This window comes from Myxocyprinus asiaticus, chromosome 44, assembly GCF_019703515.2.
Source record: "Myxocyprinus asiaticus isolate MX2 ecotype Aquarium Trade chromosome 44, UBuf_Myxa_2, whole genome shotgun sequence".
Classification (NCBI taxonomy): Eukaryota; Metazoa; Chordata; class Actinopteri; order Cypriniformes; family Catostomidae; genus Myxocyprinus; species Myxocyprinus asiaticus.
In genome coordinates, this window is record NC_059387.1 from 29,120,558 (window position 1) to 29,133,900 (window position 13,343).

The window sequence follows — 13,343 nt, forward strand, 5'->3', positions numbered from 1 at the left end:
GAGGCCATTTATTTGAGACCTGGGATTTAAACCCTTCTAAACCCATTAAGAAATATTCCTGTATAATTATATTTTTCATGTTTGTCTATACCAATCTCCACGTAAAGAGCCAGTACAATCTTAAAAGCTATTTAAGCATTAATTTTGCTGCTGTGTTATCAAGGTTTATCATTTACATTCAAAATCAAGTCTAGTGAAATGAAGTGAAAGAAATTGCATTTTGAAGAAATGTCTTCACCTGGTGGTTGTATCAGGAAGTATTTATCACTTTTATTCAAGAAACAGGGATTGACAATAGTTGAAAGCTAACAGTTAAAGGGATGTTCCGGAGTTAAACTCAATCGACAGCATTTATGGCATAACACTGATTACCACAAAAAAAAAAAAAAAAAAAAAAAGAGCGAGAGAGGAAAAAGCAGCAAAAATCTGGGTTACAGTAAGGCACTTACAAAGTGAATGGGGGGCCAATCCATAAACGTTAAATTACTCATTGTTTCAAAAGTATAGCCACAAGATGTAAACAATATACATGTTAACATGTTTGGTTTTTTTGACCTTTTCTGTGTAAATTAATATATATTTTAAAAAAACTTCGTCATGACGATGTAATGTCAACAAACCCTAAAACTACAACTTCACAGCTCAAATAATGAGTTTTAACATAATCATTTAAATGCTTTTATAAAATTATAAACTTCACATTTCTGCCTCCGTAATCCCTCCCTCCATAAATTGGCCCCATTCACTGCCATTGTAAGTACCTCACTGTAAATGGACAGACGAGACTTAATGACTTTTTTTGGTAATCAACATTATGCCACAAATGCTGTCAATTCAGCTTGACTTGTACTGAACCCAGAATATTCTTTTAAACAAATCATGGAAACATGTTCACTGGAACTGACCATGCTAAATTATTTGGAACAGGACATCAGTAAGCAATTTATGTTTCAGAGCTGGATAGAAATGTATTTGAGTAATCAGGGGATAAAAGTCTTTAGAAAAACCTCACTCATAGTGAGCACAGACAGCAGCACTTAAGTATATACACAGACAATAATGCAACCATTTCTGCAAAATAAATAAACCCAGAGAGTGTTTCAAAGCTGAAACAGTTGTGACAGTTCGCAAGATGAGTATGGGAGAAAAAGTGGACAAGTTGAACTAAAGCTAATTTCATATGCTTCATTCAATGTGGCAGATCAATTACATTCATAAGCAAAGAACACAGACCACTGAACCATTTTCACTGAGCTACAAATAAGCTATAACAGCTGCTAAATCTTTCACCACACATCAGCTAAAACACTCAATAATCAGCCTTTGAAAGAAAACAACCACCAGATGTGTTCAACCACTGAGCAAGATCAGATAGTTGTTCCGATTTAATAGCATTCACTGAACAAGTAGGAAATTAAACACTTGTCGTTTCACTGAGCAAATCTGATAATGAATGCAGAACTTCATCAGCAACCATAAACCAAGAAAAACAAACACTGATTCATTATGCTCTCCAAATAAGAACATTTATGACCAATAAGTCATTGTTATTGCATTGCTGGGCAATAATTTGCACATTTGAAGTTTGTTTGATGTTATATTTTTTGTACAGAAATGTTAAAATTGTGTTAAGATGAACTCTATGATGTCCAGCGCCAACACGCCACTTTCATTCGATCCCAAACAGCCTCTAGAGAGTCAATGGCTGGACGCACATCCAGGATAGAGAACTGGTAAGAGTCTTTATCAATGTCCCCATCGTAGTAGTCGATGACATAGCGGACTTCCTTTCCACAACGATCTACGATCCAGTCGTGTCGATCGTAAGGTAATTCATATCTAAAGAAAAAGAAAAACATCAAGAGAGAAATCAAGCATTCTAGCTTGAAAAACAGTCAACAGCACATATTGATCACAAGATACACATTCAGTTATCTCACCCCATCCAGTATCGTATTCTGGCTCTTGGAGAAAACTCTTTTGCTTTGCCTCCGAATCTTTTAAGAGATGGGCCACATGGACACTCGCTATTGAAAACAAGATATACAAAGATATATTAAACAGTGTGACAGCATAATGACTCTGCCAGTGACCATCGAATGCCAAACAGATGGCGACCGACACATTAATATCACCTCATTTCGGGATTAAATCTGTGAGCAACAATCCTGACAAGCTAAAAACCAGTCTGTTTTGTGAGTCCAGGAGGTGATAATACAGCTCTTATGTAATTAAAATGTGTTTGGCATCACAAGCTATTTTTCAACATTATTTCTTCTGCTAACAATATAACATTGCATTGGAACACTTTGTAATACAACACTGAACAATGTGGGATTACTCTCTCAACACAAAGGAATTTCGATCACTAGCTAAGTGAGAATGGAAGTTGTACTGTATCTTACCCAGCATGCAGTGCTTCCCACTTCAGGATTTCCTGCCAGGCTTGATCGTTGTTACGATTGTGGATTTTGATTATGTTGGACATGTCTTCAGGTGCAAGATTATCGTCCTTCCAGCGCCACCTAACAAAATGGCAATTAGCAATTGTTTCCTCTAACAGAGGATACTCAGTTTTATTAAAGATAATCTTTTCATAGAAGCCTGATGTTCTCCATATAGATATGGAGTAAAGGTGAGTAAATTATGACGATTTGAATGTTTTGGGTAAGGCAAGTCAAGTTTATTTATATAGCACATTTCATACACAATGGCAATTCAAAGTGCTTTACATAAAAAGGATAAAGCAAATAAAAAATATATAAAAAGAAATAATTTTAAAACCAGTTAAGAACTATAAATAAGAATAACGAGAAATAAAAATATAAATGTCAAATGTAAAAAAGTAAAAATTATTACAAATGACAAACAGAAAAAGAATACAGAAATAAAATTATGCAGTGCAATCAGTGAGTGCAGCACAGTGCTCAGTGAAGAAATGCACAGCTAAACAGATGTGTTTTCAGTCTGGATCTGAATGTGGCTACTGTTGGAGCACATCTGACCTCTTCGGGAAGCTGGTTCCAGCTGCGGGTGGCATAATAGCTACACGTTGCTTCACCTTGTATTTCTAACTGACTTGATTCTGATGATCTGAGAGGTCTGTTAGGTTTATATTCAACAAGTATATCTGCAATGTATTTAGATCCTAGGACACTGACTGTTTTTTAAAAGAGTAGTAGTACCTTAAAATCAATTCTAAATGTAACTGGAAGCCAATGTAAAGACCTGAGGACTGGAGTAATATGCTCAGATTTATTTGTCCGGGTGAGAATCCTGGCAGCAGCATTCTGAATGAACTGCAGGTATCTAATGGTCTTTTTGGGAAGCCCGGTGGGAAGTCCATTGCAATGGTCCACCCTACTGGTGATGAATGTATGAACAAGTTTCTCTATGTCTTGAGTAGATACAAAACATCTTATTCTGGCTATATGTTTTAGATGATAGTAGACTGATATAGTTATCGCTTTGATGTGACTACTGAAACTAAGGTCTGTCTCTGGAGTCAAGGTATGTTTTGGCCCAGTGGGAGAATATTTAGATTAAACAGGAGCGGTGCAAGGATTGAGACTTGTGGGACTCCATACATCATGGATGTCCACAGATTCATAGTTACCTATGTTCACATAATAACCCCTCCCTTCTAGATACGACCTGAACCAGCTGAGGACCGTCCCAGAGAGCCCTACCCAGTTTTCTAGGAGTATGTTGTGGTCAACAGTGTCAAAAGCAGCACTAAGATCCAGTAATACCAACACTGATATTTTGCCTGAATCAGTATTTAGCTGAATATCATTAAGTATTTTTATGAGCGCCATCTCTGTGCTATGATGCGGTCGGAAACCAGACTGGAAACTGTCCAAGTAGCCATTTGAGTTTAAGAATGTATTCAACTGATTGAAAACAACCTTTTCAATGATCTTGCCTATGAAAGGAAGATTTGAAATTGGTCTGTAGTTGTTTAAAATGATGAGTTATTCAGATTGTTTTTTTTTGTTTTTTTTAAAAGGGGCTTAACAACTGCAGTTTTTAGGGATTAGTGCCTGAAAGAGTGAGGCATTAACTATTTTTAACAGCTCTTTTTCTAGACAGTTAAACACATATTTGTAAAATGTGGGGAGAGTGTCAAGACAGCAGGTCGATGTTTTAAGATGCTGTACAGTTTCTTCCAGGGTTTTGCCAACATTTGCCTCAAAATCAGACATAGTGACTAATTTCTGAAGTTTTTGTGGTGGGTGCTGTCTAACAGTGCAACGTGTGGACGAGCTGATCATCATTCTAATATCATTGATCATCTTCATGAAAAAAGATGCAAACTTGTTGCATTTGCTGTCACAGCAATTCACAGGGAACCCGTGTTGGTGGGTTAGTCAGTCTCTCTACAGTATTTTTTTTTTCGTGAACTATTCTTTGAATTGGCAATGAGAAAACATATTTTCTTAACAATTTTGAGAAAACATGCTGCAAATTTAGTCATTTTGGGACACAATAAGAAGTTTAATAAGATTTTGGTAGGACTGAGCTAAACGGATTTTCCCTGGCATACGTTCTCTTTCTTGACAAAAAATGTACAGTGCTTTTTCAACTGTCTAAGTAATCAAGTTACAGCAATCACAAGCTCCTTGAAACAAAGCCAGATGGGATATCAGCTCATTTATGAGGCAAACAAATACATTTGTAAGGTCCAATTAGAGCTCTATTTTATGAAAACAAGACACATGTAACAGGTAATGATGCAATGAAATGAAAATACTTGTTTTTGGACACTGGGCAGAAAACTGATTATTATTTTATTATTATAAAATAACTGATTATTTTAAATTAGACTTTATTTGGAATATTTGAACAAATTCTAAATGTATTCTAAATTATAGATTTTCTATGTCTGCCCAAGTATATATGACATAATGCATAATTTAATATTTGAAAGAAGGTTGCCAGCTGAGGAATTGCCAGTAATACACATTGCACCTCACCTTTGTCTTTCGGAGCATGTGCACATCGCTAAGGGGAATTGTGGTCAAATTAATGTATACATGCTGGACAAAGCCAAGCTACAATCACATTATCTAGGTCCGTTGGTCCCACATAGCAAATATCAGACTAGTACAATTTCTGTTGGACTAGAGGGTTTAACATTACATTAAAAAAAACAACTAAATATTGTTTTAGTCTGACTGAAATCGAACATTTAAAATACATGCAAACGTACTGACTGTCCCATCAAATATACAGTGGCCCCAAAAAGTATTCGGACACTTAAGCTCAACTTTAAAATGCATGAATTCCTTTGCACTTGAGAACAAAATATCTTACCAATTTGCATTTATTGTAAAGAAAGATAAGCACACTTTTCAAGCAGAACTTTTAACAATAAGAAGCTTGTTACGTTTTAAATGATAAAACAACAGATAATTGGACACTTGATAATGGCTTCATTAAATTTTACAAGTTCAAGTGTTTTAGTTTTTAGTTTGCAATCCTTTCATTCGCAGAACTACTTGACAACATCTGGGCATAGAATAAACAAGTTTCTGTAAAAGCTGTGGTGAAAGATTCCCCCAGGTTTCAGCCACCAAAGCTTTCAGTTCATCCACACGAGGACATGGACAATCTGACATTTTCTTCATACGTGCTCTCACCAGATAAGCAAAAAACAAAATCTTCCATCCTCCACAATTGGGTGTATTGCAAAAAAAGTGAAGGACTTGCGAATGAGAACAGAACGCACACAAGCAGACCCCGAAAACCAACCAGCAGATTGGACAGGATAATTGTGAATAAAATCAAGAGAAATAGGCAAGAAACAACTGCAAGGATTGCCTCACACATCAGTGAGAATTACTAGATAAAACTTAGTTCACAGGCCATTCAAAACAGGATCAATGAGTATGGGTACAGAGGGAGAGTAATGCAGAACATGCCCAGAAAGTCAGCAGCTTTTGAAGAACTGTCTTATCAGATGAGTCCAAACTGAACCTGCATGGATATGATGGCAGAGTATTTGTGTGGAGAAAGGCAGGGGAAGAATTCCAGCCACACAGAACTAAGGGTACTGTAAAGCACAGAGGTGGAAATGTCAGAGTCTGGGGCTGTTTCTCTTCCAGTGGTGTCAGTGAGCTTGTGTTCATTGATGGAATCATGAACTCTGAAGTGTTAAGAGAAATTCTGGATGCAAATTTGCAGAAACAGGTGAAAAAATTAAGACATACAGTTTGCATACCCTGGCAGAAATTGTGAAATTTTGGCATTGATTTTGAAAATATGACTGATCATGCAAAAAAACTGTCTTTTATTTAAGGATAGTGATCATATGAAGCCATTTATTATCACATAGTTGTTTGGCTCCTTTTTTAATCATAATGATAACAGAAATCACCCAAATGGCCCTGATCAAAAGTTTACATACCCTTGAATGTTTGGCCTTGTTACAGACACACAAGGTGACACACACAGGTTTAAATGGCAATTAAAGTTTAATTTCCCACACCTGTGGCTTTTTAAATTGCAATTAGTGTCTGTGTATAAATAGTCAATGAGTTTGTTAGCTCTCACATGGATGCACTGAGCAGGCTAGATACTGAGCAGAAAAGAACTGTCAAAAGACCTGCATAACAAGGTAATGGAACTTTATAAAGATGGAAAAGGATATAAAAGATCCAAAGCCTTGAAAATGCCAGTCAGTACTGTTCAATCACTTATTAAGAAGTGGAAAATTCGGGGATCTCTTGATACCAAGCCAAGGTCAGGTAGACCAAGAAAGATTTCAGCCACAACTGCCAGAAGAATTGTTCGGGATACAAAGAAAAACCCACAGGTAACCTCAGGAGAAATACAGGCTGCTCTGGAATAAGACAGTGTGGTTGTTTCAAGGAGCACAATGTGACGATACTTGAACAAAAATTAGCTGCATGGTCGAGTTGCCAGAAAGTAGCCAATGCCACAAAAAAGCCCGGTTACAATATGCCCAACAACACCTTGACACGCCTCACAGCTTCTGGCACACTGTAATTTGAAGTGATGAGACCAAAATAGTGCTTTATGGTCACAACCATAAATGCTATGTTTGGAGGGGGATCAACAAGTATTGTGCTCCTTGAAACAATCACACCGTCTTTTTCCAGAGCAGCCTGTATTTCTCCTGAGGTTACCTGTGGGTTTTTCTTTGTATCCCGAACAATTCTTCTGGCAGTTGTGGCTGAAATCTTTCTTGGTCTACCTGACCTTGGCTTGGTATCGAGAGATCTTCTTAAGTGATTGAACAGTACTGACTGGCATTTTCAAGGCTTTGGATATCTTTTTATATCCTTTTCCATCTTTATAAAGTTCCATTACCTTGTTATGCAGGTCTTTTGACAGTTCTTTTCTGCTCCCCATGGCTCAGTATTTAGCATGCTCAGTGCATCCACGTGAGAGCTAACAAACTCATTGACTATTTATACACAGACACTAATTGCAATTTAAAAAGCCACAGGTGTGGGAAATGGACCTTTAATTGCCATTTAAACCTGCGTGTGTCACCTTGTGTGTCTGTAACAAGGCCAAACATTCAAGGGTATGTAAACTTTTGATCAGGGCCATTCGGGTGATTTCTGTTATCATTATGATTTAAAAAGGAGCCAAACAACTGTGTGATAATAAATGGCTTCATATGATCACTACCCTTAAATAAAAGACTGTTTTTTTGCATGATCAGTCATATTTTCAAAATCAATGCCAAAATTTCACAATTTCTGCCAGGGTATGCAAACTTTTGAGCACAACTGTAGATGGGGCTCTCAAAGCATACCGGCACCTACTGGAAGAATACTTTGCAAAAAAGAAAATTTATGGTCTTAGAATGGCCCTCCCAGAGCCTGGACTTAAACCCTATAGAGCACCTATGGAATGCAATGGAGAAGACAATTACAGATCATCCATTTCTAGTGTGGATGAATTGAAAGCTTTGGTGGCTGAACGTTGTCAAGAAGTTCGGCGAACAAAAGGATTGCAAACTAAAAACTAAAACACTTGAACTTGTAATGAAGCCATTGTCAAGTGTCCAAATAATTTTAAATCATATAACTGTTGTTTTATCATTTAAGACATAAGCATATTTTTGTTAAATGTTCTGCTTAAAAAGTGTGCTTATGTTATCTTTCTTTACAATAAATGTAAATAGGTTTGATGTCTTGTTCTCAAATGCAAAGCAATTCATGTAGTTTTAAGTTCAGCTTAAGCATACAAATACTTTTTGGGGCCACTTTATTTAGGCCTACCCCAGCATAAACTCACCCCTTCCGCAGCATGGCATTCCAAAACATCTGTTCAGAAGGATAGACCCAGTTCTTTTCTGTGCCTGATCGAGGGATTTTAGACTCTTCTCTGTTCATGGACAGAGGGAAGGGCTGGTCAGGGGCAGGCACCTGGTTTGGAGGAGGCATCTGTAGGACACATGAACGCAGCACATTAATGCACATTATCAACAAAAAAAAATAACAAAAAAATCACAAAGAAGGATTTGTGAATCACATTTTATCATAAAAGGATAGTTTATCCAAAAATGAACATTTATACCATTATTTACCCTCATGTTGTTCCAAACCTGTTTGACTTTCTTGCGTGGAACACAAAATTTGATTTTAGGCAAAATGTTAACCTCAGTCTCCACTCACTTTTGTTGTACAGGAAAGAGCCGACGAGTCAACCTTCTTCAAAATTTCTCCTCATGTTCCACAGAAGAAAAAAAAAAAGAACATCACAGGTTTCGGACGACATGAAAGTGGGTAAATGATGACATCATTTTCATTTTTGGGTGAACTATCCCTTTTAACAGTCTGCGAAAAGCACCATTTACCATGTTAGTGGGATCGATGGCTCCATCAGCAGCTCTCATGGGACATTGGACAAACTCGTAGGCTCGGTCCTGATGCACTGGTCCGGCCGGTGCCGTCTCAGCCTGATGCATTGGGCACTCAGGCGGTGGAGAGCCTGGGTTTACATTACACATTATGAATTATTATTCCATAAATCCACATTTAATATCTTTGAACTCATGATAACAGATGGTGCATGACTCACTTTTGGGGGGCTCTTGATGCATGGGACATCCAGGGGGTGGGGACACCCCCCCAAAATGAGGCACTGCCATTGTAGCCTCTGCCCTAACTGTGGAGGCAGGACCGGACAATGAAGCTCCCATAATCCTCTGAAGAAAGCAAGCAAACACACTGACATGAAGATCAAGAGCATCCAGAGAGTTTGACTGAGTGTTATCAGTTACACTATTAGTGTTATGTCATACAAAATGTACACTACCCCACAAAAACTTAGACACACATGATAGAATTAATATTTTTCATGACCTTAAAAACTGTAAAGGCTTATGCTTAAATGGTTAAAATAGCTTTATAGATGATTGAAATTGTGCTCATGTATGAATTTCTTTGCAAAACTAACATTACCATTGAAAATATTTTTTTAATGGATGAGTTGGACCAGATACTGGAGAAAAAGCAGCCAACAAAGTGTCCAGCATACATGAAAACTCCTCCAATACAGTTTTCTTTAAAAAAGCATCCCTGGATCATGAAGTTACTTGAGAGATGTATGTATGTATGTATGTATGTATATATATATATATATATATTAATGTCTCAGGCTTTTAACAATACTGATACTTGAGAGTTACAAAAGACTTGTGTAACATCATCCATGCATTTATACTACAGTCATGAAAGGCAGTTAGCAGGTTACACGGAAATTAACAATGTCCTTGAATAAAATACAACATATTCCCTTTAAACACCTTCATAAAACCGTAAGCAGATACTATAAAACAGCTTCATATATCCGACAGAAGATTTAACAAACATAACAGATTTTAACTCACCACTTTTTCTATCTCTGCTCTGAGTGTCGGACGCCTCACAATGTCAACGTGCAACGCTGCTTCCGGTTACCCAGCACGCCCAGCGAGTAGAGGCGGGGCGATGGCGTAGCTCATAAATATTGATTAGATTGTGCAAGTGTTGTTTGGTAACGTCTCCGGTTGCACATGTAGCCTCGGTTCCCTGAGATGTGGAGTATTGATGCTTAAGGAAAATAAAGATAGAGATTTAGGGGGGAAAAAACGAAATTCTATTAATCAGATCTGTTGCTTTTAAATAGTCTAACAGAGCCTTAGATACTATTGAAGTATTCCTTTCTTTATTATATCCAATGCACTGTAACAGCACATGCTCTACCGTCTCCGGTAGTCCACGTGTTACACAAACCAGTGTCATGTTTACCAGTAATATTTAGTGACTGATTCAATGCAGTGTGCCCTATACGAAGACGTGAAATAACAGTATCATCCCTTCGATTGCCATCAACCACTCTCTCGTGACCTTCTACACTTTGAATACTGTAAAGATGTCTTCTCTTTCCCTCCCTGTCCCACATTTCTTGCCACATTCCATTTACAGCCCCTTTAATTAACCCTTTAATTTCTGATTTACTTAATGGTGCACCTATATCTATTTCTGGATGCTTTAAAGCCTTCCTGGCCATATCATTCGCGTCTTCATTGTCTTCCACCCCTACATGAGCCGGTACCCATAAAAAATACAGTATATTCCTATTCCCTGTTGGTGTAACCCAGAGGTGCCCAAACTAGGGCCTGTGGGCCAAAGTTGGCCTGTGATGACCTTTGATTTGGCCCACCTTGCTATAGATGTCAAGAGGGAGAAAAATAGAAAGAAAGAAAGAAAGAAAGAAAGAAAGAAAGAAAATGATGGCACAGATGCAGCTCTTTGTTTTATATACAAAGCTATCTATAGCTTATTTGAAAAGTAGAGCGTATAAGTGATTTATTTTTATTTTTTTATGTATATGCGTACTTCAATGACCATTAAATAAGTGCTGTCGGAAAGTTCGCTCCATTGGCCATCCCAGGTGCCACCCCAAAATCTTCACTATGATTGGCCAGCTCCAAAGTTGGAGGTGTGCCTTCAATACTGCCAGACAGAACCTAGTTGGTTTAAAACGGAGCGGGAACTGAAGCAGTGTCAAGAAATGACAGGTAATTAGGTGGACCCGCGGAACAGTGCGTACAGTCATCCGAAATAAAATATGGCTTGAACGCGCACTATACTGTATGCAGCATTCCATATCTTTGTGAACGCGACCACTGAAGCGCACCCATGAAGCAGGATTGATAAAGTCAGGTGAGGGAGAATTTCAATATACACAACGGTTCCATTCACTCCAAACACCACACAACATTACGACAAGCACTATAAGTGAACAGACCAGAACTTTCAAAAATTCCTTTTCTGCCCTGCCAGCAAGACAATAACTGTAATGCAGTAAACTAATTCTTCATGTTTCATCCTCTTATTCGGACTAAAACCCATTTTGGGGTGTGTATAACATCTGTGTGCATCATACTGTAATTTTGTTTTTCAAAAACAAAAAACCGAACGAGACATTGCTGTAAGCACTATGGGGAAAGTCCTTCTAGACGACCTTGTTGAAACCCTTATTCAGTCACGCCAATCCCCTGATTGGCAATGATGTCTGAGCCCCACCCCTTTAGGCGCACAGTTGGCCTATGGGCGCTCAGTCACCATGACTTCAGAACTAACTTCAAGACTATGAACTTTGTCTACGTCTTGGAACCCTTTTGCTTCACCGTCGATACACACTTAAGTGGACGGAACTTGTCAGCAAGACACGAACGGGACGACTCGTCGCCTGTGCTCGGCGCCTGTGCTCGGCGCCTGCACCGAGAGGCTTTCCTATGTAGGGAACTCTGTGCCGAAACCCAAGCGTCCGACCGACCGAATGTCATGTGCTTTGAGCGTATTACACAGTGGGTGACCCACGTGATGATGTCATGTGACGACCTGACGTGAGGTCAACGTCTTGAAATTAGCTGGTTTTTAACTAGGTAAGGAGCAAAGCTGTTGTTTAAAGACTATAAATGGACAATACAGGCACTAGATGTAGATATTTTATACCTAAAACAATCCTCAACCATTTTTCCTGCATCCTGTTGTACTTTCCTCTAAGCATTCAGAGAAAGGTGTTGTATGCTGTTCTAAGTCTTTCTGAGTGATGAACTAATGGTTATAAAAAAGCTACCACCTGTCTATCATTGCTTTCTCTGATAATTCTGAAAGAAGCTTACATACCACATTCCATGACAGAAGGATATAACGTTCTGTTTTCATTTTTCAAAGTGTGTTTGTTACTTAAAGAGAGCAAACATACTGTACATCCATGCATGCAAAGTCTTAATTCATGTCTTTCTATTTTTTCATATTTTATTATTCACACACACACATATATATATATATATATATATATATATATATATATATATATATATATATACAGGTGCATCTCAATAAATTAGAATGTCGTGGAAAAGTTCATTTATTTCAGTAATTCAACTCAAATTGTGAAACTCGTGTATTAAATAAATTCAATGCACACAGACTGAAGTAGTTTAAGTCTTTGGTTCTTTTAATTGTGATGATTTTGGCTCACATTTAACAAAAACCCACCAATTCACTATCTCAAAAAATTAGAATATGGTGACATGCCAATCAGCTAATCAACTCAAAACACCTGCAAAGGTTTCCTGAGCTTTCAAAATGGTCTCTCAGTTTGGTTCACTAGGCTACACAATCATGGGGAAGAGTGCTGATCTGACAGTTGTCCAGAAGACAATCATTGACACTCTTCACAAGGAGGGTAAGCCACAAACATTAATTGCCAAAGAAGCTGGCTGTTCACAGAGTGCTGTATCCAAGCATGTTAACAGAAAGTTGAGTGGAAGGAAAAAGTGTGGAAGGAAAAAGATGCACAACCAACCGAGAGAACCGCAGCCTTATGATTGTCAAGCAAAATCGATTCAAGAATTTGGGTGAACTTCACAAGGAATGGACTGAGGCTGGGGTCAAGGCATCAAGAGCCACCACACACAGACATGTCAAGGAATTTGGCTACAGTTGTTGTATTCCTCTTGTCAAGCCACTCCTGAACCACAGACAATGTCAGAGGCGTCTTACCTGGGCTAAGGAGAAGAAGAACTGGACTGTTGCCCAGTGTTCCAAAGTCCTCTTTTCAGATGAGAGCAAGTTTTGTATTTCATTTGGAAACCAAGGTCTTAGAGTCTGGAGGAAGGGTGGAGAAGCTCATAGCCCAAGTTGCTTGAAGTCCAGTGTTAAGTTTCCACAGTCTGTGATGATTTGGGGTGCAATGTTATCTGCTGGTGTTGGTCCATTGTGTTTTTTGAAAACCAAAGTCACTGCACCCGTTTACCAAGACATTTTGGAGCACTTCATGCTTCCTTCTGCTGACCAGCTTTTTAA

The 13,343-nt window shown here is 38.2% G+C and overlaps 1 protein-coding gene across 1 annotated transcript; it reads right to left on the reverse strand.

Annotated features, from left to right (window-relative positions):
• Positions 1-245: 245 nt before the first annotated feature.
• On the reverse strand, positions 246-10,000 carry LOC127434476 (holocytochrome c-type synthase-like). The gene is made up of 7 exons (XM_051687285.1): positions 9,872-10,000; positions 9,061-9,187; positions 8,837-8,970; positions 8,275-8,423; positions 2,406-2,525; positions 1,941-2,027; positions 246-1,839 (listed from the first exon to the last, which is right to left on the reverse strand). The coding sequence occupies exons 2-7, from the start codon at positions 9,179-9,181 to the stop codon at positions 1,641-1,643; spliced, it is 810 nt and encodes a 269-aa protein (XP_051543245.1). The 5' UTR covers positions 9,182-9,187; positions 9,872-10,000; the 3' UTR covers positions 246-1,640.
• Positions 10,001-13,343: the final 3,343 nt, after the last annotated feature.

Excerpts from the sequence above, each read along its gene's own strand:
- LOC127434476 (XM_051687285.1), bottom strand. The coding sequence starts at position 9,181 with ATGGGAGCTTCATTGTCCGGTCCTGCCTCCACAGTTAGGGCAGAGGCT. Across the intron at positions 8,424-8,836 it reads CCATCGATCCCACTAACATG|ATGCCTCCTCCAAACCAGGT; the intron begins GTAAATGGTGCT and ends TGTGTCCTACAG. Across the intron at positions 2,526-8,274 it reads AATGCCATGCTGCGGAAGGG|GTGGCGCTGGAAGGACGATA; the intron begins GTGAGTTTATGC and ends CCATTTTGTTAG.